This window comes from Leucoraja erinacea, chromosome 1 (assembly GCF_028641065.1).
Source record: "Leucoraja erinacea ecotype New England chromosome 1, Leri_hhj_1, whole genome shotgun sequence".
NCBI lineage: Eukaryota > Metazoa > Chordata > Chondrichthyes > Rajiformes > Rajidae > Leucoraja > Leucoraja erinaceus.
Window position 1 is genome coordinate 84,862,421 of NC_073377.1, and position 24,769 is coordinate 84,887,189.

The window sequence follows — 24,769 nt, forward strand, 5'->3', positions numbered from 1 at the left end:
TTCCTTGCAACACAATACATTACTTTAGATATGACAGCTATGAGGAATATGAAAATGAGAGGCTGAAGAGGGAGGAATATCGAAAGGACTATGAGAAACGTGAATTTGAAAGAGCAAAACAAAGGGAACGTCAAAGGCAAAAGGCAATTGTAAGTATTATTGTGGCTCTCTTTTATTTCATTTAGATTTAGCAGCATGATGGTCTGGTTTACAAAAATGTTCTTAAAATCTCCCCAGGAGGAACGCCGTGTTATTTATGTGGGAAAAGTCAGGGGTGACATAACACGTACAGAACTTAAAAGACGTTTTGAAGTTTTTGGTGAAATCGAAGAATGCACTGTACATTTGCGTGAAGATGGGTAAGATTACCAACAGTTGCATTTCTCATGATAAACGTACTCCTGAAAAATTCAAATCAGTTTTTTTTTTAATTAATGGAGCTGATAGAGAACTTTAATAATAACTGAATGGGCATGTAAGAGTTCTTATAATTTTGAAATATGTGTTGACATTTTGAATTTATATTTTCTTGGAGATTATCTGGTCATCTTTGTGGCTTGATTTCCATCACACTGACATCAAACAGACCTCCTGATACAAGTCACAGAATTTGTTGATTCAATTCAACTCATTGCAAAAAGATATTGTTGTGGTGTGGATGAAGGATGGCTGTGGCCCAAGCTGTCTTTTTGCAGAAAAATATTCCTGCTGCTACAGCCAACACCAACATAGCATTAGCTATAGTCTTGATATTTTACCATATAGAGTGTGTAGAGTATATTTCTAATCTAGAGAAACAATTGAGATCTTAGGATCTGGCTTTGTACTTTGACACAGTGATGCATTGGCAACCGACAGGCAGATTGGGCATCATGCAGCACTGCCCCTTTCAAATCAATCAATCAATCAATCAATCAATCAACCTTTATTGTCATCTTGCAAGCAACAAGTACAGTGCAAAATGAAAAGACGTTTCCCAGTGAATAGCGGAGCCTCGCACATGAAATTTAAAACACTTCTCACATAATAACACTAAAAAAACAACCCAGTCCCTGATGGAACAGAATAAATAGTTAAAAGCAGGTAAAAAACACAATGTTAAAATACAGTAAACCAATCATAAAAAAATGTCCGGGGCCGCTGATTTGAGTGGCCAGTGCCAGTATTAAAGTGTCCGTGCCAGCCGCAGAGTCAAGTCAAGTGACTGTGGGTGCAGAGTGACTGTTTAGCAGCCTCACAGCCTGTGGTAGGAAGCTGTTTAGCAGCCTCGTAGTCCGGGCTTTGATGCTTCGATATCTCTTGCCTGATGGCAAGAGATCCAGGTGTGTGTGGAGGGGGTGCAGTTTGTCCTTGGCAATTCTCTGTGCTTTCTTCAGACAGCGGCTCTGGAACAGTTCTTGTACCGAGGGTAGGGAGACGCCAATAATCCTCTCTGCTCCCCTCACTACCCTCTGCAGAGCCTTCCTGTCCGAGCAGTTGCAGGTGCAGTACCACGTATTGATGCAGTACGTGAGTACAGACTCCACCGTGCCCCTGTAGAAAGTCCTGAGGGTGTTGGTGGGGAGTGAGGCCTGTTTTAGTTTCCTCAGGAAGTGCAGTCGCTGATGGGCCCGTTTGACGGTCCCAGTGGTGTTCCTGGACCAGGTGAGGTTGTCCGTTATCTGCACACCGAGGAACTTTATGCTCTCCACTCTCTCCACTGCAGTGCCACTAATGTTGAGCGGTGTATGCTCTGGCTGCGCCCTCCTGAAGTCGACAACCATCTCCTTAGTTTTGTCGACATTCAATTCCAGGTTATTTTTGCCGCACCATCCACCAGTTGTTCTACTTCCTCCCTGTACCTTGTTTCGTCATCTCCACTGATGAGTCCCACCACTGTAGTGTCGTCCGCGAACTTTATGATTTTATTGTCCCTGAATCTGGCAGCACAGTCATGTGTGAGCAGTGTGAACAACAGCGGGCTGAGCACACAGCCTTGAGGGGAGCCGGTGCTCAGCGTGATCGAGCCTGAAGTGTTCTTGCCAACACGGACTGACTGCGGTCTCTCTGTCAGAAAGTCCAAGATCCAGTGACACAGGGTGGTGTTGAGGCCCAGCAGGGTTAGTTTCTCCACAAGTCCCTGTGGGATGATGGTATTAAACGCTGAGCTGAAGTCAATGTACAGGATTCTGGCATATGTGTTCTTGTGTTCCAGATGCGCGATTACTGTGTGCAGCGTGGTGGAGATGGCATCCTCTGTAGAGCGGTTGGGGCGATAGGCAAACTGTAGGGGGTCTAACGATGAGGGGAGGCTGGCAGTAATGTGGGGTTTCACCAGGCGTTCAAAACACTTCATTATTATTGGGGTCAGGGCGACAGGGCGGTAGTCATTTAGGCAGGCAACCACTGGTTTACAAGGTTTAATAGAGGCATGGCCAACTATTGTGCATTATTGCCAAAAATACCATAAATTGAAACTAATATCTACAGATAATAAAATCTTGTTTTTTATTGTCTATTTCAAAAAAGAAGAAATACGTTTCTTTGTGTGCTCCCTCAACCAATGACCAAACAGATTTTCAGTACTGTTTGTGGTATTTTTTTAAATCTGAAGAAGTTTACATATTTATTTAAATATACATCAAATTGACAATGCATTTCGTTGTCTCTGTACTGTACACTGACAATGACAATTAAATTGAATCTGAATCTTTGTGTGCAAATTATTTTTATATCTTTCTACATTGATGCAATGTTTTGTTTTTATTGGTTAACAAATGGAAGGTACCAAATTATATTCTGCAATTAATTCACAATGTGCACAATTGCTACAATGAGTGACATCCATTCATTGTGTTCTCATTTTTTCCAGTGACAACTATGGTTTCATCACATATCGTTACACTTGTGATGCCTTTGCTGCCCTCGAGAATGGACACACTTTGCGAAGGTCTCATGAGCCACCATTTGAATTGTGCTTTGGTGGTCGTAGACAGTTTTACAAGTCAAACTATGCAGATCTAGGTAAGGTTGGTATGTAACATAATAGCTTTACTTTCTCATTGACAGTATGGATATTTGAATTTTGATGGTTTTATAATTATTATTTTCAAAAACTTTGAAGTATTTAATCATAAATTCAGACTCTGCCTCTCTTATCATAATCTTACACATGACTTTCAAAATAGAAAATCATACAGAGTCAGTAGAGGTTTGTGTAATACGGCATTCTGGGCAAAACTAACCCATATTTATTCTTGAAGTACCATGTGAATTTAACAGTAATGTTACTTGCTAACTTCACCTAGGAGGCAAGATTTAGAAAATACACGTTATTTTATGTACTGTACCTAATGTACTGTAAGAGCTGCAGGAAAATGAATTATTTTTTGTTATTGATGAAAGACATGACGGCCCAGGAATAAAAAGAGGACTCTAGCTAATGTGAAACCTTATGACTAATTAAGGGTATTCAAAGAGAAATTGAATTCCTAAAATTATTGCACAACGTATGAACGGTCTTTTGTCAAAGAAATGAGGAAAAGTATAAAAAGCTGAGAATAACTTACATCAGTATCAGGCAAATAGATAATTGTCCCATTGATCACAATAGAATCAGAGAATAGACGGAAGCTTATTTCATTTTTTGAGGGATTGTTAGGCTGGGTTATAATTTGGAAGATGGCTAATAGACAATAGACAATAGACAATGGGTGCAGGAGTAGGCCATTTGGCCCTTTGAGCCAGCACCACCATTCAAAGTGATCATGGCTTATCATCCGCAATCAATACCCCGTTCCTGCCTTCTCCCCATATCCCCTGACCCTGCTATCTTTAAGAGCCCTATCTAGCTCTCTCTTGAAAGCATCCAGGGAACCTGCCTCCACCGCCATCTGAGGCAGAGAATTCCACAGACTCACCACTCTCTGTGAGAAAAAGTGTTTCCTCGTCTCCGTTCTAAATGGCTTACTGCTTATTCTTAAACTGTGGCCCCTGGTTCTGGACTCCCCAACATCGGGAACATGTTTCCTGCCTCTAGCATGTCCAAGCCCTTAACAATCTTATATGTTTCAATGAGATCCGCCATCCCGGGAATTAACCTTGTAAACCTACGCTGCACTCCCTCAATAGCAAGAATGTCCTTCCTCAAATGAGGGGACCAAAACTGCACACAATATTCCAGATGTGGTCTCACTAGGGCTCTGTACAACTGCAGAAGGACCACTTTACTCCTATATTCGATTCCTCTTGTTATAAAGGCCACCATGCCATTCGCTTTCTTCACTGCCTGCTGTACCAGCATGCTTACTTTCATAGACTGATGTACAAGGACCACCAGATTCCGTTGTACTTCCCCCTTTCCCAACTTGATGCCATTTAGATAGTAATCTGCCTTCCTGTTTTTGCTACCAAAGTGGATAACCTCACATTTATCTGCATTAAACTTCATCTGCCATGCATCTGCCCACTCCCCCAACCTGTCCAAGTCACCTGCATTCTCATAGCATCCTCCTCACAGTTCACACTGCCACCCTGCTTTGTGTCATCTGCAAATTTGCTAATGTTACTTTGAATCCCTTCATCCAAATCATTGATGCATATTGGAAATAGCTGCGGTCCCAGCACCAAGCCTTGCGGTACCCCACTAGACACTGCCTGCCATTCTGAAAGGGACACGTTAATCACAACTCTTTGTTTCCTGTCTGCCAACCACTTCTCTATCCATGTCAGCCCTCTACCCCCGATACCATGTGCCCTAATTATGCCCACTAATCTCCTATGTGGGACCTTATCAAATGCTTTCTGAAAGTCCAGCTACACTACATCCACTGGCTCTCCCTTGTCCATTTTCCTAGTTACATCCTCAAAAAATTCCAGAAGATTAGTCAAGCATGATTAACCCCTTCGTAAATTCATGCTGACTCAGACCGATCCTGTTACTGCTATCCAAATGTGCGGCTATCTCATCTTTTATAATTGACTCCAGCATCTTCCCCACGACCGATGTCAGGCTAACTGGTCTATACTTCCCTGTTTTCTCTCTCCCGCCTTTCTTAAAAAGTGGGATAACATTAGCTACCCTCCAATCTACAGGAACTGATCCTGAGTCTATAGAACATTGGAAAATTATCATCAATGCATCCACAATTTCTAGAGCCACTCCCTTAAGTATCCTGGGAACCAGACCATCAGGCCCTGGGGATTTAACAGCCTTCAGTCCCATCAGTCTATCCAACACCATTTCCTGCCTAATGTGGATTTCCTTCAGTTCCTCTGTCCTCTGGCCACTACTATATCAGGAAGATTGTTTGTGTCCTCCTTAGTGAAGGCAGATCCAAAGTACCTGTTCAACTCATCTGCCATTTCCTTGTTCCCCATAATAAATTCACCTTTTTCGGTCTTCAAGTGTCCAACTTTGGTCTTAACTAATTTTTTCCTCTGCACATTCCTAAGCTTTTACTATCCTGCTTTATATTCTTGGCTAGCTTACCTTCATACCTCATCTTTTCTCCCCGTATTGTCTTTTTGGTTATCTTCTGTTGTTCTTTAAACATTACCCAATCCTCTTGCTTCCCGCTCATCTTTGCTACGTTGTACTTCTTCGCTTTAATTTTTATACTGTCCCTGACGTCCCTTGTCAGCCATGGTCATCCCTTTCTCCCCTTGGAATCTTTCTTCCTCCTAGGAATGAACTGATCCTGCACCTTCTGTATTATTCCTAGAAATACCTGCCATTTTTGTTCCACTGTCATCCCTGTTAGTGTATCTTTCCAGTCAATCTTGGCCAGCACCTCCCTCATGGCCCCATAGTTCCCTTTATTCAACTGCAACACTGACACCTCCGATCTACTCTTCTCCCTCTCCAATTGTAGATTAAACCTGACCATGTTATGGTCACTGCCTCCTAATGGCTCATTAACCTCGAGGTCCTTTATCAAATCTGGTTCATTACATAACACTAAATCCAGAATTGCCTTCTCCCAGGTAGGCTCCAATACAAGCTGTTCAAAGAATCCATCACGAAGGCACTCTACAAAGTCACTTTCTTGGGGTTCAGTACCAACCTGATTTTCCCAGTCTACCTGCATGTTGAAATCTCCCATAACAACCACAGCATTACTTTTGCTACATGCCAATTTTAACTCCTGATTCAACTTGCGCCCTTTGTCCAGGCTACTGTTTGGGGGCCCGTCGATTAGTCCCATTAGGGTCTTTTTACACTTACAATTGCTTAGTTCTATCCATACTGACTCCACATCTCCTGTTTCAATATCACCCCTTGCAAGGGACTGAATTTCATTCCTCACCAGCAGAGCAACCCCACCCCCTCTGCCCACCTGTCTGTCTTTTCGATAGAAGGTATACCCTTGAATATTCAGTTCCCAGTCCTGGCTCTCTTGCAGCCATGTCTCAGTAATCCCCACAACATCATACTTGCCAGTTTCTAACTGAGCTTCAAGCTCGTCCACTTTATTCCTTATACTTCACGCATTCATATACAGCACTTTGACCTGCTTATTCACTTCCCCCCTCGCAATTGGTCCTGACCTTACTCTGTTGTCCATTCTCCATTCTCTGTTGTCAATTCTCTAATAAATGCATTAGATTGGGACTAAAATTTACATTCTTGGCTCCGTAATCCTAACACAAGAATTAAGCAGAGGGACAAGAATCTATGCAATGTTTTGGATATGCAGGATCGCAACCTGAATGGGAACAGGAAGCCCAGAATCACCAAAATAGCCTTGAATCTACTCAGTGATCTATTGATAACAAACCTTAATGCACATTCTATCCCATGATGTCAGAGGAGGTGAGCCTGCTTTCAATCCCAGCTTGCTTCTCAGTGTACTTTGGTACATGTGACAATAATATACCTAAACCTTGCGCACTAGGCTAAATAGCATGAGGAACATGTTCTGTATTCTGGCCTGTAAATCACAGAGTAAGATGTGATGTTGTAAAGGGCAGAAATATTCTTTAATTGGTCTGATGTGGCAACGTCACAACCTAAAGGATGCACAGCTATTTGGTGTTTCATTGCTCATTTTTCCATTACTGGATATTTTCCCATTAATTCAGATCAAATATGTAAGTTTGAAAATATTGTAGACATTGACATAGACAAAAATAAGATATATAGACATTGTGACATGGTAAAACCATTTTAAAGCACATTTTTAAATTCAATGAATGTAACTCAAAATGCCTCTTGCATAGTTCCAGATGTGGACTTTTGTTCAGATTTAATTCCCACAAATGATAAAGAATCTTGAGGCTCTATTGAAATTTTAGAGCTCAGTTATAGCTAGGTTCCGTGGTTTAGAGTTATTTAATTTGGTGAATTGCAGGATTGGAAATAATATTGCTTATTTTTAAACAATGAAGCTGAACATTGTTGGTCAGCTTGGAGGTCGTGGCTTTATAATCCGCACCTAATGTGTCAAGTTAGACACTGAATAATTAACCTCTGAAATGATATGCTGAATCGGGCAGAGAAGTTGGAAAATCAAATTTATTAAAAAAAGGTTCCTTGAGAGTTGAGGATATTCCCACTTAAAGGGGATCAGTTTTTAATCAACTGTGACAGTGATGAATCATGGAAAAAATGGTCCTCTGCGGCAATCAGTGAGAGCTTTAGTGAGCGAAACATGAATTTTCAAGACCACTTAAATAGAATGTTTTTTTTTTCTCTCTTTTATGCAAGAGAGAGAACTCAGTTAGTGGGTAAAAGTTGTGCAAGAGCAAAGCATCGACTGGATATGACAGATTTGATCATTTTAATCAAAGTTTGGGTAGAGGATGGGAATAAGGGGATGTGTTGAGAAAGGATTATAAAGAACATTAATGGGGGAATGGGTTTACCATGTGAGTCATCTTGGGTAGATGGGTTGAGGTGGCCTCCTAGTATTCTTGCATTAAAAATATGAAATACCAACTTCCTTTTTGTACAGTTTTATATTTAAATAGTATTGTAAAATCATTTTACAGTATCCATGTCATGCATGATGAAATTATGATCAGCTGCTTTGCGCTTGTATAAAGCAGATCACATATTCTGAGTTACCTGATATCTGATCTGGATGTTTGGGCAGTGGGCAGGTGCTATAGACCTGCACGGGAAGGTAGATGCTCCCGCCCCCACGAGTCTCGGGCAGATGGGGCTCGTCAGCCTGGGAAGGCAGTCCATCTAGGAGAGAGAAAACTCTTGATTTAAAACCTCCGCTGCGTTGTGGCCATATCCAGTCATGGAAAAGGCTCCAGGAGTAAACCTCCAGGAGTAAATGCATTTCGTTGTCTCAGGAGTAAACTGAATCTGAATCAAGAAAATCCGGAGTCGGAGGCCCTAAGGCAGTTTGTCGTTGTCTACAACCTTGCTCTGGCAGCTCCTGCGATGGCGCTGGTGCCAAACTGTAACGACCCTGCTGTTCCTATGGATCGATCAGCGACATGGAGAGGGGGGGACGTGCTGCATGGGCAACAGCCCGTCCTCCATATGACATCACCCAGGCTTGCATCCGACCATTATGCACCATCCATGGTCAGTCATGACCGAGAGGGGCCTACTAAGATATGGATGTGAAATTACTTTGTAAAATAATTAATCATCTAGGCCACAAATATCAAATAGATGTTTTCCTTATTAACTAACATATTAGTCCTACACGAGTTGTATGCAATATGCAAAATCCCATGGGGCAGCAGTAAGTCTGTTATGTGGCCCGTTTTGTCTTGGTAGCATAATTTACGGCATGTCAATGCTTTGGTTGAATAAAGTTCGGAAAATTCTTAAATAAAATAAACTAGAACTTCTTTGGTGAAGTCAGAATAAGTAAAAATGCTCCTTCTGAGTTCACCAAAAAGTTGACTCATTGGCAGCTAACTACCTGACTTCTTGCTACAGTGGGATAGCTTTATTAGTTCATGTGATAAGAGCAGAATTAGACCATTCGGCCCATCAAGTCTACTCCGCCATTCAATCATGGCTGATCTATCTCTTCCTCCCAACCCCATTCTCCTGCCTTCTCCCCATAACCTCCGACACCCGTACTAATCGAGAATCTATCTACCTCTGCCTTAAATGTATCCACTGACTTTGCCTGCAAAGTCTCTGTGGCAGAATTCCACAGATTCACCACCCTCCAAAGAAATTCCTCCTCATCTCCTTCCTAAAAAAATCCTTTAATGCTGAAGCTATGACCTCTAGTCCTAGACTCTCCCACCAGTGGAAACATCCTCTCCACATCCACTCTATTCAAGCCTTTCACTGTTCTGTATGTTTCAATGAGGTCCCCCCTCATTCTTCTAAACTCCAGTGAGTACAGGTCCAGTGCCGCCAAACGCTTATCATATGTTAACCTACTCATTCCTGGGATCATTCTTGTAAACCTCCTCTTGACTCTCCCCAGAGCCAGCACATCCTTCCTCAGATATGGTGCCCAAAATGGTTCACAATATTCCAAATGCGGCCTGACCAGTGCCTTTTAGAGCCTCAACATTACATCGCTGTTTTTGTATAAGCCCTCTTCTAAATAAATGACAACATTGCGTTTGCTTTCATTACTGCCGATTTGAGTTGCAGGTTGACTTTTTGGGAATCCTGCACCAGCATTCCCAAGTCCCTTTGCACCTCCGATTTCTGGATTCTCTCCCCATAATCTACGCCTTTAGTCCTACTACCAAAATGCATGACTCCACACTTTGCTACACTATATTCGATCAGCCACTTCTCTGCCCACTCTCCCAACCTATCCAATTCCTTCTGCAGTGTCCCTGTTTTCTCTACACTACCTGCCCCTCCATCTATTTTTGTATCATCCGCAATTCTGGCCACAAAGCTTTCAATCCCTTCATCCAAATCATTAATATGCAACATGAAGAGAAGCAGTCCCAGCACCGAGCCCCGAGGAACTTCGCTAGTCACTGGCAGCCTACCAGTGACTAGCTTCATCTCCCAGAGCCATCTTATCAGTTTGGTACTTGCATTTCACTGATGGTATTTGAATGATAACTGAATGTATGTGGATTCATCGGGACAAATATTCTCGGAATGGTTATTCCACTGAATCCTCCCATTCTTAATGGTAGTTCATTATTATAAAATTATCTGCAATCTGGTTTCCTAATGTCGGTACATAACGGATGGAATTTTGTGTTTGTGATGATGTCAAACCATCAAACCTGTCAACCTTTCTTTTGATTATGTTGTGAAACGCACAGGATATTTACAAGGGTGTGCCTGGGTGGTTAAATGTTGAAATCCAGGATTTGCTCTAGCTAATACCCTTTTCCTCTTTATAAGTAATTGCAGCTGGAAAACTCTTTGAAGTAAATAAATTGACAGTAATGTCATATTTCATGTTCTATTCCTTGAGAAACCTTGAGAAAGTTGAACACTGTTCGATCATCTGCACTTGGGTTTTAATTTTCCGCATGGCACAATTTTTACTGCGTATCATTCTTGCCCTGAAAATAAAATTTTATGTTCAGAGTTTATTTGCCTTGGAGTAATTAACTCAAAATGCTATCATTCTACTAAAATAGTTAGTTAGGAAAGAACTGCAGATGCTGGTTTAAATCAAAGCTAGACACAAAATGCTGGAGTAACTCCACTGGACAGGCAGCATATTTGGAGAGAAAGAATGGATGACGTTTCGGGTCGAGACCCTTCTTCAACTGATCAGTCTGAAGAAGGGTCTCGACCCGAAATGTCACTCATTCCTTCCCTCAAGAGATGCTGCCTGTCCCGTTGAGTTACTCCAGCATTTTGTGTCTACCTTCGATTTACCTGAACAGTCTGAAGAAGGGTCTCGACCCAAAACGTCATTCATTCTTTCTCTCCAGTGATGCTGCTTGTCCCACTGAATCATTCCAGCATTTTACTCTTCTTACTAAAATAGGTAGATTTCCTTTGAAATTTCCAAATTAGACTTCAGCACGGTCATTATTATCATGTAAATATTCCAATTTTTAGTTTATTTTCCTTAAAATGTTATTTCTCCTATTGTAAGGTTTCTTCATTGCAATGGACTGATCAGCACATAATGCTGATGCCTCAATTAATTAATTCCAGAGAGGGGAATTCCACACTCCATAGATCACTACATCTTTTTGGCAGCTTTGTTTGAGGTCAGTGGTGAGCATCATCACCTCGTTTCTCACTACAGAATACAGGCTAATAAAGTATATTACAGAAACTCCTTTGAATAATTAAATTTATGTTTGCATATTTGGCATAAAAAAATTGATGAAGTTGGACTTAGTTGCTGCACACGAAACAGCTTCCAGCAGCATAAAGAGAATGTTAGAAGCAAAGCAGTAAATTCTACCTGGCAAGTTTACGATGGCAAGATAATGAAATAAACAGGTGCACTGAATTTTAGGAATAACAATAAATGTTGTCAGGCTATTATTAAAAACTTATTTAAAACCCATCTCCTTTTCATTCACCTTCTTTTTCCTCTTGTTTTAAAACAGTCCTAAATCCGTAAATGCAGTACAAGATTAGTTTAATTCATGAATTAGATTGAATTACAATTCCAGCACTTAATTCAGGATACTTATTTTAATGTTGTGCGCAAACACACCAAAGAGCACATCATTTAAAGAAGTGTAATATCTGTTTAAGTATTTCCTCGATGGTTGAAAGCATAAGAAAGGAAACCTGTTTTCTTGCTTGCAAACAGAACTGTGAAATATGTTTCTAGAATTGATGACCTGAATTTTGGAGAAAGTGGCCAACTAAGGTGAGGGTGAAATGATGCTAATTTTAGTCCACTGACCAACAGAAGAATGACCAATGGTGATGGCATGACCTGTTCCAGGAGATCAGGAATATCTAAGGAAATCAGTGCAATCAGAGTGTCATAGATGTCGGTGGAAATCACAAGTGCAGAAGTGATATTAACTCTTGCATTAACCGCACTTTTGTCTCAACAATACGTCATAGAGGCATGCAGCATGGAATCAGGCAACTGCCAACTCATCCTTTCCGACCAAGGTGCCCCATCTAAGCTAGACCCATTTAGAATATAGTAGTAGCATATCTTTATTGTCATTTTCCTTACTCACATACCCAGAGGAAACAAAAAAATGTTGCTCAACCAGTGTCCATTCAGTGTGCAGTAAAAAAATAAATTGAAATCAAAATACATATATCATGAACAAATTAAACACTCTACTCTCTACTAAACATCAACAGGCGTTCCGATCGGCAGCGGCACGACAGTGGCTCTGCTGCAGTGTGGCCAGGTTGGTGGTAGGTGCGCGATACTTTGGCAGGGGGCAAAGTCCGTTTATCAGTCCTATAGCCTGCAGGAAGAAGCTGAGGAGCATCCTGCTGGTTTTGCATCTAATGCTCCTGTACCTCTTCCCAGATGGCAGGATGGAGAATATGTGATGCGATGGGAGACAATATATCTCATTGTCGGAAAGTTTTGCATAAATACTTCATGGTCCGGAATTGTAAATGCTTCCCTCAAAGAAGCAATTAGGCAAGAAAATGACAGATGCAAGGTCATTTTCTAAATAGTGAGAGAATTAAATATGTTGGTGTATAGACGGGCCTGGATGCCCTTGTACACAAACCACTGAAAGTTAATATGCAGGAGCATATTATCAAGCAATCAGAAGGCAAATTGTACCTTTGCATTGATTGTAAGAGGATTAGTGTACAAGATTAGAGTCGTCATGAGACCATATCTGTGATATTGTTGATAGATTTGGTTTCCCTATCTATGAAAGGATATATGTTGTATGGAGATTATGCAGTGTAGGTTCAGGTACTTGATTCGTGTCATGACAAGTCTTGTTACTTTAGCAGAGATTAAGCAAACCTGATCCATCTTCTCTTGAGATTAAAAGAAAAGAAGCAATCTTATTGAGGCATACAATATTTTTATGGTGCTCAACCAATAAGATGCAGAGCTGATGTTTCTCCTGGCCAGATGTCTGGAGCCAAGAGTTAACATCCCAAAATAAGGAGTCAGCCATTCAATACAGAGATAAGATTAAATATCTTCACTCACAAGTTAGTGATTCTTTATTCTCTGATTAATAAGGCAATGGAAGATCAGCCACTGAATACGTTCATGGCATAGACTGATTCTAAAGTTGAGTCAATTGTATAATTGTTATTTGCACCCACAACAGAACAAGAAATCTCTACTTGCAGCAGCTTAGAAAGTTCATAAATGCAATAAACACAGATATCGCAGATATGGTCTCATGAAGGCTCTAATCTTGTACATTACTTCTCTTACAATCAATGCAAAGGCACACATTTTAATAAATGAATAATTAATACTAGTGGAAAAAATGAAGTCTTAAATGCAACCAAAGACATTGCATAAATGTTGGGGTTAGTATCGTGTTGTGTTTAAGAGTCTGATGGCTGTTGAACTGGCTACAGTGCCTGGAGGGCATTACATAACTTCTGCTGCCTCAAATGCAAGAAGAAATGTAGATATTAAGAGAATCAAGGGAGATGGTGTGATAAAGATATGCCAGGATCGTATTGAAAGGCTGAGGCAGCAGATGGAGCTGAATGGTCCACTCCTGTGTCGATTTCTAACGTATGTTCTCATTGATGGCTCCATTCACAACAATTTAAAAAATGGTAAAGAGTTCTGCACTACCTTTGACAGGAAAAATTAAAGAGGATTTTATTAAATATTTAAAATACAGGATATAAATATAAGAGGTGACCTCCATTACTTTAGAAATTCCAAGTTTTATTTATATCAGATATTTCTGCAATGCTAATTAAATGAATATTAAGCACTGGGAGCAACATTTAGTCTTTTAGTTCAAATGGAATTCCCCCTGTTCAATGGACTTAACAAAAAAGTACTTTTCCATTAATAGCATAAAATTGCTAAATAGGCTATAGTTAAAAAGAGAAATAAACTTCACTAACTTCAGTTTAATTAGCTGACAGCTGTATTAAAGCAAAAATTGTGATGCATCTCATACTGAGTTTGAAAGACAGACTAATAGCTAGATTGATTGAAAAAAAGAAATTAACTGTAATGGAACGTCAACTCCATAGGATGTTTTCAACCAGTTTATTTTAGGAAACACTTTTTAACACATTAACTAAGAAATGCCTGAAGATGATTTCCATTAGTTTATTGTGAATAGCATTAAACAAATACAGCAAGAAACCTTCTGGTCAATATTTCTAGTACATATTTGTCCTTGGCATACCTAACATTGTTAACAAGTTAAAACTTTCCCTGTACTTGTGCCAATGAACTAAAAACTGAAATGAAGTGCTGCACTTCTTGCTTATCCTTAATTGACATTAAAAAGATGGTGTTAAACCATCTCTTTGAACTACTGCTATATGTGTGGTCTTCATAATAGCATTTTCATGCAACAGTTGGGCTTGCCAGTGATTTTAAAAGCCAGATAAGAGTCTGGGCTTGCATAAAAAGTCAAGCCAAGTCAAGTCAAGTCAAGAGAGTTTATTGTCATGTGTCCCAGATAGGACAATGAAATTCTTGCATTGCTGCAGCACAACAGAATATAGTACGCATAATACAGAACAGTTCAGTGTGCCTATATAGCATAGACCATATATATACACATAAATGACAGATAAAGTGCAATAGGCTGTTATAGTTCAGAGTTTGTTTGATGGCGAGTTTAATAGCTTGATGGCTGTGGGGAAGAAGCTGTTCATGAACCTGGATGTACCAGATTTCAGGCTCCTGTACCTTCTACCTGATAGCAGTGGAGAGATGAGTGTGTGGCCAGGATGGTGTGGGTACTTGATGATGCTGGCAGCCGGTTTGAGACAGCGACTGCGATAGATCCCTTCAATGGTGGAGGTCAGAGCCGATGATGGAGAGGATGACACAGTGGTCACAACGTTCTGCATTCTTTTCCGCTCCTGGACGCTCAAGTTGCCGAACCAAGCCACGATGCAACCTGTCAGTATGCTCTCTACTGTGCACCTATAGAAGTTTGAGAGAGTCCTCTTTGACATACTGACTCTCCGTAATCTTCTCAGGAAGTAGAGGCGCAGATGTGCTTTCTTTATAATTGCATCAGTGTGCTGGGACCAGGAAATGTCTTCGGAAATATGCACGCCCAGGAATTTTAAGTTCTTAACCCTTTCCACCATTGTCACGTTGATATATATGGGATTGTGGGTCCCTATCCTACTTTTTCCAGTCCACAATCAGTTCCTTGGTGTTGCTGGTGTTGAGAGCCAGGTTATTGTGCTGGCACCATTTGACCAATGGGTCGATCTCACTTCTATACTCTGACTCGTCACCATCAGTGATTCGTCCCACAACTTTGGTGTCATCGGCGAACTTGATGATGGAGTTCACACTATATATAGAAACTTATAGAAACTCTTATAGAACTCTTATAGACACTCTTATAGAAACTATATGTATTCAAAATTCTTAAGGGGTTGGACAGGCTAGATGCAGGTACTTACAAAATTCTTAAGGGGTTCCTAGAGGAAGATTGTTCCCGATGTTGGGGAAGTCCAGAACAAGGGGTCACAGTTTAAGGATAAGGGGGAAATCTTTTAGGACCGAGATGAGAAAAACATTTTTCACACAGAGAGTGGCGAATGTGTGGAATTCTCTGCCACAGAAGGTAGTTGAGGCCAGTTCATTGGCTATATTTAAGAGGGAGTTAGATGTGGCCCTTGTGGCTAAAGGGATCAGGGGGTATGGAGAGATGGCAGGTACAGGATACTGAGTTGGATGATCAGCCATGATCATATTGAATGGCGGTGCAGGCTCGAAGGGCCGAATGGCCTACTCCTGCACCTATTTTCTATGTTTCTATGTTTCTACATCCGGCTACAGAGTCATGAGTATAGAGTGAGTACAGCAGGGGGCTGAGCACGCAGCCTTGAGGTGCTCTGGTGCTGATTGTTATCGAGGATGACACATTTCCACCTATACGGACAGACTGCAGTCTATGGATGAGGAAATCAAGGATCCAATTGCAGAGGGATGCGCAGAGACCCAGATCTGAGAGCCAACTAAAGTAAAGAGAGCAGATTTCCTTTCCTAAACAAAATATTAGGGAACCAGATGGGTTTTTTAATAATAATTCATTATTATTCAATGTCATTATTTCACGAATACCATTTTTATTCCAGATTTACTTATTTAGTTAATTGAAATACAATTCGCCAGCTGACCTTGTGGAATTTGAACTCCTATCTCCAGATTTTTAATCTAGGTTGGTAGGTTACTGTTTCAAGAACTACCTTGCCAAAACTGGAGTATCAATATTGGTGGCATGGTGGTGAACATATTGAAAAATGGAAAATTAGTGATTGAATATAATGGAAGCTAAATGTTACGTATTTTGAGCTGGTGCAAGAATAGAAATAATTTTGAAGGACGGGTTAGGGAGAAGAAGTTGCATGTGTACAGATCTTTGCAGCTGATGGGATAGATCAACAAAGCAGTAAATTAAATATACGATCTTGGACAGTTATGAAGGATTTGAGACAAAACTAAATGTGTTTTCAGGGGAGTGGCTTTACAGTTATGTGGTTACACTGAATAAATTAGGGTTATCATTTTTTTAGTCCCACACAGATGGGAATACAAGTGCACAACCTTTTATCCGAAAGCCTTGGGACCAGACACTTTTCGTAATTCAGAATTTTTCGGCTTTCGGAATGGAAGATTTTTAGCGTAGATTTTAACGGCTGGCTCAGTGGTAGAGTGCTCGGCTCATATCCGCAAGGTCGCGAGTTTGCGCCTCGATCCCGGCAGTTACTCGATCGCGAGTTTGAGTCTTCAATGTAGTTTTTTCTTGCAGAATAGGAGAGAATAGGGAGGGTTAGGCTGAGATCATTCTCTGCGAGATGAATAGTGCGGGAGACAAGTGTAGGAGAGGTGTACTGACTGTGTGGGCAGAACTTTGGAAGTGATTGCCCACCATTCTCAAAAGCCGCTGTGTCTCCCTGTCCCTCCAACTCCAGCGGAATCCGCCGCCCGATGGGCCGCTACTGCGACAAGTGGCAGTTCGCCCACAGCCCGAGCTGCGCCCCCTCATTCGCAACCCGGGTTCCTCTGGAGTTGGAGCGGGGCTGGGCTAGAGTTGTTGCTGGCTGTGAGTCTCTGGGATCTCTGTGCTTGCAGTGGGCCTGGGGGTCGGTGTCCCGATGAGGGGGCGCAGCTCGTGCTGTGGCCGAACTTCCAAGTCGCCGTAGCGGCGCATCGGGGAGCGGCTTCTGGTGGTCCTGACGTCTCTCAGCTCCTTTCCAGGGGGATGGCCGGAGACGTCAGGATCAACAGGAACCCACTCTCCGATGGGCCGCTACAGCGACAAGTGGCAGTTCGCCCACAGCCCGAGCTGCACCCCCTCATCCGCAACCCGGGATCCTCTGGAGTTGTAGCGGGGCTGGGCTAGAGTTGCTGCTGGCTGTGAGTCTCTGGGATCTCCGTGCTTGCAGTCGGTGTCCCGTTGGTCCTGACGTCTCCGGTCACCCCTCTGGACTGGAGCTGAGACTGGGAACTGTACCGCCCTTGCCCCCTCCCTCTGCAACTGCAAACAACCCCACAGTTCCCAGTCTCAGCTCCTGTACAGGGGGTGAGCGGAGACGTCACAGCCCGAGCTGCGCCCCCTCATCCGCAACCTCAAGACCAAGACGCACCTTGCACACCATCAGCTTCGGTCCCTACGGGGAGCGTGTTCCTCTGGAATTGGAACGGGGCTGGGCTGCTGCTGGCTGTGGGTCTCTGGGATCTCCGTGCTTGCAGTGGGCCTGGGGGCCGGTGTCCCGTTGGTCCTGACGTCTCCGGTGATTGGCACTGGCTCCGACGTGAAGACAGTGCAAAACCCCCGCGCCGGTGCAATGGGCGGGGAGCTGGAGAGGGGAGGGAAGGGGGTCACACACATGGCCTGGAAGCAGAGGGGTGTAGGTGGGGTGAAACTTAAGGGAGCGACAATTTGCTGCTGCCTGCCCGCTGAGTTAAAAAGTTCTCATGCAAGACTCACGATACACTGTGTATCGTGAGTCTACCGTGGGAACTTTTTAAACTCAGCGGGCAGGCAGCAGCAGATTGTCAATTATTAACCCTCCCGCGCAATATACCCTCACCTCTTTTATGAATGGGGATTTAGTTCCCCTTTCTTCGAGGACCGACCGGAGGTTCCGCTGTCACCTCTGCGGGCCGCCCTCGGTGAACGTTTTCAAGGACCTTTCTTCAAGGGCTGAAAACATGTCGCTATTCGGAGGTTTTCGTTATTTGGATCGTCGGATAAAAGGTTGTGCACCTGTACTAAGAGGAGATTTGATTGAATACGGTAAGATTCAGAATAAGTAGGAAAAAGTTGATCTGGGAATTGTAGTTCGTATGAAAGTCTTAGTCAACAATAGTGAACAGGCATTCCATGTCAGCAAATTGAGGAGGTGAGTTGGTAAGTAATTTCTGTGTGTGCATGATGTGCAAGGCAAGTGTGCATAAGCAGCTCCGTTCCCAGTTTCATGGAGATATCATGGAGATATGCACATTAACTGCACATAATTTCAGAAATTGTACACAAAGCACAAACTTGGGCATGAGAAAGACATAAAGCAGTGGTTCTGAAATGGAACTACTGTTGGAAGTAATGGATGTCTTGAGAATAAAAGCATGGAAGTGGAGCAGGAACCCTGTTTCTCTGAGGCTTGGTTGTGTATCATGGATGAATACCTAAGAAAAAAAAACTGGATGATCAAGTGCTCTCGCAAACAAGTTATAAAGTCATAGAACCATACAACATTTCAACATGCCTTTCGGCCCAACTTGCCCATGCAATCAAGATGACGTCTACACTACTCCCATCTTTGGCCCATATCCCTCTTTCCTATCCATGTACCTGTCCAAATGCCTTTTAAATGTTGTTATAGTACAAGATTCAACTACTTCCTCCGGCAGCTCATTCTATATACCCACCCAATTGTGAAAAAATTGCACATCCTGTTAAATCTTTCCTCTCTCAGCTTAAACCTACATCCAATTTCAAAATTTTAAAGGATCTGGTCCATTGAAAGACTAGAAAGGAATCAAGTCATTGTCTTCATTAGAAGACCACAAAAACTAAGAAGGAAATATTATTCCCTTTATGGAGTCCTAGAGCAGTTCTGTTTCCTATTGTTAGACTTTGCTTTCTGGGTGGAGGTTCAAGGAGTGTCCTCCTTGGTTATTCTCACTTAAGGGCTGCTGCAGTGATGATATTGCAGGCTGAATGACGCCAGGCACATATGTGCTGTGCATGCAGCAAAGTGAAAAATTAGTTTACACATTAATCCACAGAACAACAATTTTTTTAGAGGATGAAAAGTCATTGACCAGAGTGCAGAGACTGAGGTGATTATCAAAATCAAGGGGGGTCATGAGCAAGACATATTTTACTCAGTGTACAACTTTGATTTGGAACTTCCATTTGGCAGGGAATTGGAAACATTTTCAATACTAGATTTGAAAAGGAATTCGGTAAAATCTTGAAAGAGAAAAAATTGCAGGTCTATGAGAAAGTAACTTAGGAGCCAGAAAGGCCGTAATGTTCTTTAATGGAACCAGCACAGACTTGAAGCCCTGGGTAGCCTCATTCTGTGCCTAGTGATTCTCTGAATATGAGTTTATTGTAAAATGAAAGAAGATAACTATTGAAATTAACATCTTCTTGAAGAGGCTGAAATATCCCAGAGATTATCTAAAAAATATGAATGGAGGCACGTTCACTGAAATCAAAGGTATGTAAATCTGATTATTTCATTAGGTTATAGAAACATAGAAAATAGATGCAGGAGTAGGCCTTTCGGCCCTTCGAGCCTGCACCACCATTCAATATGATCATGGCTGATCATCCAACTCTGTATCCTGTACCTGCCTTCTCTCCATACCCCCTGATCCCTTTAGCCACAAGGGCCACAACTAACCCTCTTAAATATAGCCAATGAACTGGCCTCAACTACCTTCTGTGGCAGAGAATTCCAGAATTCACCACTCTCTGTGTGAAAAATATTTTTCTCATCTCGGTCCTAAAAGATTTCCCCCTTATCCTTAAACTGTGACCCCTTGTCTCTATAAATAAAATTGCATATATAGAATGTGCACATATGTAGAATCGATAAATGATATAGTAATAAGCTATATATTACTAGCATTACAAAGTAGACAGAGAAGATCAAGGGCAGCATTTCTTTCAATTGCATTCATACACAGAAAAACTAATGGATGTATTGGACCTGATTGGACTAATGGTCGGCTGACAATTACATAGACACCCGCCAGATAAGCTGCAATGATCCGACCTCCCCCCACACTGCGGACTCACCACTAAGTCCAGAGTTATCCTGTAAAGTGCCGAGTGAGGGATTGATACATTTTACATTTTGTATCTGGCTCTTTCAGCTTTAAGCCAACTATAGTTGGCACGTCTAGCTCAGCTCTACTTAAATGTGGCTGGCAATCTTTGTTTAAAACGATAAGGGTAATGTTTTATGACTCTTCTAACAGTCCCTGAGCTCGTGCCAACCCCATGTGCAATCGACCAGAGAGCACTGTCAACATTCCCCATTTTACGCTGCTTAACTCACTCTTGGCAGCAAGAACCCTGCCAGGATTCCACTGTGTCTGACCTTCAATCAATACAACTGGATGAGTTCTTGATTCACACAATAAGTGAGGAGGGAGGGGGGAGGGAGAATCCCACTATTGCAAAGGTCTGCCTAATGACAGACGATCTGGACCAATAATTGAGTTGATAATTTGCTATCTTGTTCAGTCAATTGTAAATTTAAACTGTATTTTATACTTAACTGGTTATTATTCTTTAATTAATATTCTGTACTCCACATTTGGTGAGACTGAGTTCTTGACCTAGTTGTTTCAGACCCGTCTACCTCTGGTACCTAATACAATGATCATGAATCCAGTATTTAAGTCCAATTTAATTTGAAGGCATGGATGAAAGTCAAACCAGAGGGTTGGAAGCTGGCAGTTTATCGGTAAAATCGACCTGAAATAACTACAATTTAAACAGCCCCAGGGAACATGTCAACTCTCTATGCAGTTGGCCACGTGTGTTGTCCTCTGGGAGAGGATGTCCATGTGAAATGAGTCTCCAGTACTGCTTAAAAAGAGTGGTGGTAATGACCTTGAAGGCTGCATGAGCAAGTTAGAATGTGCAGCAAAAGCAGTTTGTCCAGTTTTCTGTCCCATGTAAAGTCACCCTCAATTTCAGCAAAAGTAGTAAAGGAGCAAATCCAAAGCACACAAATAGATGAACAATTAATTTAAACAGTCACTGAACACAGGACTACACCGCAAGCAATCGACCGTGGAACATCAACAGCATGTCCCACTTTCCATTGCATGGCTTGCTCGTGGCTGCAGGAATCCTGCCAGCATACCACCGCGGTTTACGTGACCTTCAATCCAGGCATTCAAATTGTTGATTAAAATGGCATGGAATAGGAGGGGTATTTAGGAGGGTAGCTCTGTCTCCAGTCGAACAATCCCATGATCGACTTTGCCAATGCTTTCTTCGTGTCTATAAATGTCAAATTGAATATTTAATTTGGCTTAAATTCACACTCACTGTAGAAAAGTTACTCCAGCATTTTGTGTCTACCTTCAATCTAATCCAGCATCTGCAGTTCTTTCCTACATATCCCCTGTTAATTTCCCAGCTGGCTGATTCTTCATGGCATGCACCTTATCTAATCTCCCCAAGTACTATTAGCCCTGGTCAGGATCAAAAGCCCTGTGAAATCAGCTTCCCTTGCATAAATGGATGACTGCTCCATCCTCATCACCTCACCCCACCCCAGCATCCTCCAATAAAAGTAACACATCAGTCATGTCATGTTCAAGATCTGTGATTTAACTCTTTCCTAATAGCAACCAATACGTAACAAGAGTAAAATATGTATTATTTTCTTCAATCATTGCTAATTCAAAAATGTGTTTGACTGTTATTTCTCTTACACTAGTGTTTTGTACTTCACTGTGAAAAATGTCCCAAAACACATCAATAGATGTTATCCAGCTCAGGAAGGGCCCACTGGCAGCTCAGTGGAGCAGTTGTATGCTGCTACCTTATCCACCTTTAGATCAATGCATGGGCTTCTGCATCAGCATTGCAGATGAAGGTTGCCCAGAGCATCATTGATCTGAGTCAGGGGTCCATAGGCTTTTCTGTGGTGAATGTCTTTGGCTCAAATTAAATATTCAATATATCACCCTTGATCTTTAGGATTATAGGTTATCATGAGTATTGTGCCAATTCATTCCATTTCATTTGCTCCCAAAACTATTAATGGGACTTGCAATCAGGAAGACAAAAATTATGATGTCTTAATTGCAAAAGGGTTCGACAACAAGTGTAGCAATATTGTGCTCCAATTATTCAGAGCTCTAAAGAGACTGCATCTAGAATATTATGCACCAGGACAGTCTCCCTATCTCAGAAAGGGTACATATGCAAAAGGAGAAGTGCAGCAAATATTCACCATTCTTCGGATGGGAAGATAGACACTAAGTGCTGGAATAACTCAGTGAGTCAGGCAGCATCTCTGGAGAGAAGTATCTTGGGATGGGAAGTTTGTCATCTGAGGAGGAATTTGAGTAGGATAAGCCTTTATTCTCAAGGTTAGAATGAAGGACAATCACATTGAATCATACAAAATCTCAAGGGGCTAAGCTGCAGAGGTGATAATTCCCCTGCGTGGGATTTCCAGAACCAGTGGTCAACAAATAAATTAAGAAGCTGATCATTCTTCACCAGACAGCTGAAGAGACTCAGTTGCTGAGTACATTCAACACGGAGTTCAATACATTTTTAATTTAAGAAATTAGGGGAATGGAGAGATATATAGTTAGTTCTGGAAAGTAGCCTCGAGGTAATAGATCAGCCAGATCTTATTAAATGGCAGAGTCTATGTGAAGGACTGAATATCTACTTCTGCTTTTATTTCTTTAGCTGTTGTAATGGTTTACCAATGGGAAACTCCTTGCATGGGTAATAGGAAGGACTAAAACTGTCAGACGGGTGAGCATTGATCTCAAACCTGCAAGTGTGGGGACAGTGACAAACCTTGTTTGCTGGACAATGCATTTGCAGGTTCCTAATCTCTTAAAAAGCTGAGCCTATTGATAAGCACCACTATAACCAGTTGACTATCACTTACTTAGACTCATCTTCAGAAGGACCCTCAGCAGATATGTTATACTTGAATGATATCAAAGTGAAATGCACCAGTGCACTCTGAGCAGAATACCACCAAGTGTAAGAGCTGTGGCATATTTCTGAGATGTTCATTGTTTTCTCAGTCCACTATAACAGAGAAGTATGACTATACCTCTGCTGCAAAATATCCACAAATTCCATTCAGCAACATTAATAGAATGGAGGTATCAGGAACAACCTAACTTTGGTCCTCAGCTTGTAACATGCTGTAAGACTGAGCAGTAGTAAAGATGGTGCTATGGAGTTGCACAGAGGAAAATAACTTCCATAAGTAGCACTGCGCCTGCAGCTACCAGCCAGGTGATTGGCATTTCATTGCCTCCAGGAAATCCAGGGAGGGGGGGGGGGGGGGGGGGGGGGGGGGGTTGAATAGAAAAAAAATTGGGTTTGAATAATGCATTTCCATTTCAGTTGGTGTCCAAATTTTTACAGTGATAATTCAAGTTAAACTTGCACCAGTGCCAAAATTTATCAAAACTAAACAAGAAGCTCAACTGATAATGGATTAGGAAGGTTTGAAGATGGAAAAAATAAGTAAAGGAAATTATTTGACTTTACAGCTCGAACCTTTATTCACTTGAACACAATTATCATGGTTGCTCAAGGTTGAAGAAACAGGTGGTTACACATATAACCTGTTTTATGGAACAGAATAATAAAGACTTTTAAATAATTACTCATCTAAATTGTATGCATGTGAAAAGACATATTATGTTAATTTATTGAGAAATGTTTATTTAGTGAATCCCTTTGTTTAAGCTTGCAAGCTGTTTCACTCAAGCTCGGGGGACTTTTAATTGATCTCACTGTATTTTCTATCCAAGATGTTAAGACGTTACAAATCATATGAGTGAAATAAATGATTTTAGATTCTCTCTTCTTGAGATAAAGTGAAATTGGTCCATATGAAAAATGGCCTGCATCGACAATCCATTGTACTGATATTCACTATCAGCCCCCTTCTGAAATTGACAAATTCCAGTCTACAATGTCTTGTTTATGATTTGAAGGCCAGTTGATACTGGTTGAAATGTACAGATTCGAGACAAGTGGGCATTACATTATTCCCTTGTGGTCAATGAGTACACACAAGATTGCGTTACCCAACTTTTGTTTAGAGATACAGCAGGGAAACAGGCCCTTCGGCCCATCGGGTCCATGTCAACCATCAATCACCAATTCACACTGGTTGTGTTATCCCACTTTCAAAGGCACTCCCTGTTTATATAACTGTTATGAGTTATGCAATACTGAAAATTGAAAAAAAGAATGCACAAAAAATATTCCTGGAAATTAAAATACATATGTTCTTGTTTGTTGCACTACAATGGAGAATATTTAGAGGATTATAAACTTGCTCCTCGTTTTAATTACTAATCGATATCCTTTTAGCACACAGCACTCTTTGTTAACAAAGACTTATTTGACTACGTTGTTAAAAGAAGGGTCTTGACCCAAAACGTTGCCTATTTCTTCGCTCCATAGATGCTGCCTCAACCACTGAGTTTCTCCAGCTTTTTTGTCTACTTTCAATTTTTCCAGCACCTGCAGTTCTTTCTTA

At 41.6% G+C, this 24,769-nt stretch overlaps 1 protein-coding gene across 3 annotated transcripts in view; it reads left to right on the top strand.

Annotated features, from left to right (window-relative positions):
- Nucleotides 1-24,769, top strand: part of ppargc1a (peroxisome proliferator-activated receptor gamma, coactivator 1 alpha) — a 569,866-nt gene that overhangs the window by 542,731 nt on the left and 2,366 nt on the right. For 2 of the 3 annotated variants that reach the window (XM_055638246.1, XM_055638238.1), the window contains exons 10-12: nucleotides 29-149; nucleotides 238-359; nucleotides 2,852-3,012. In XM_055638246.1, coding sequence (XP_055494221.1) covers nucleotides 29-149; nucleotides 238-359; nucleotides 2,852-3,012 — 404 coding nt within the window. The remainder of the gene's footprint in view (nucleotides 1-28; nucleotides 150-237; nucleotides 360-2,851; nucleotides 3,013-24,769) is intronic. The other variant, XM_055638229.1, reaches the window with a different exon arrangement.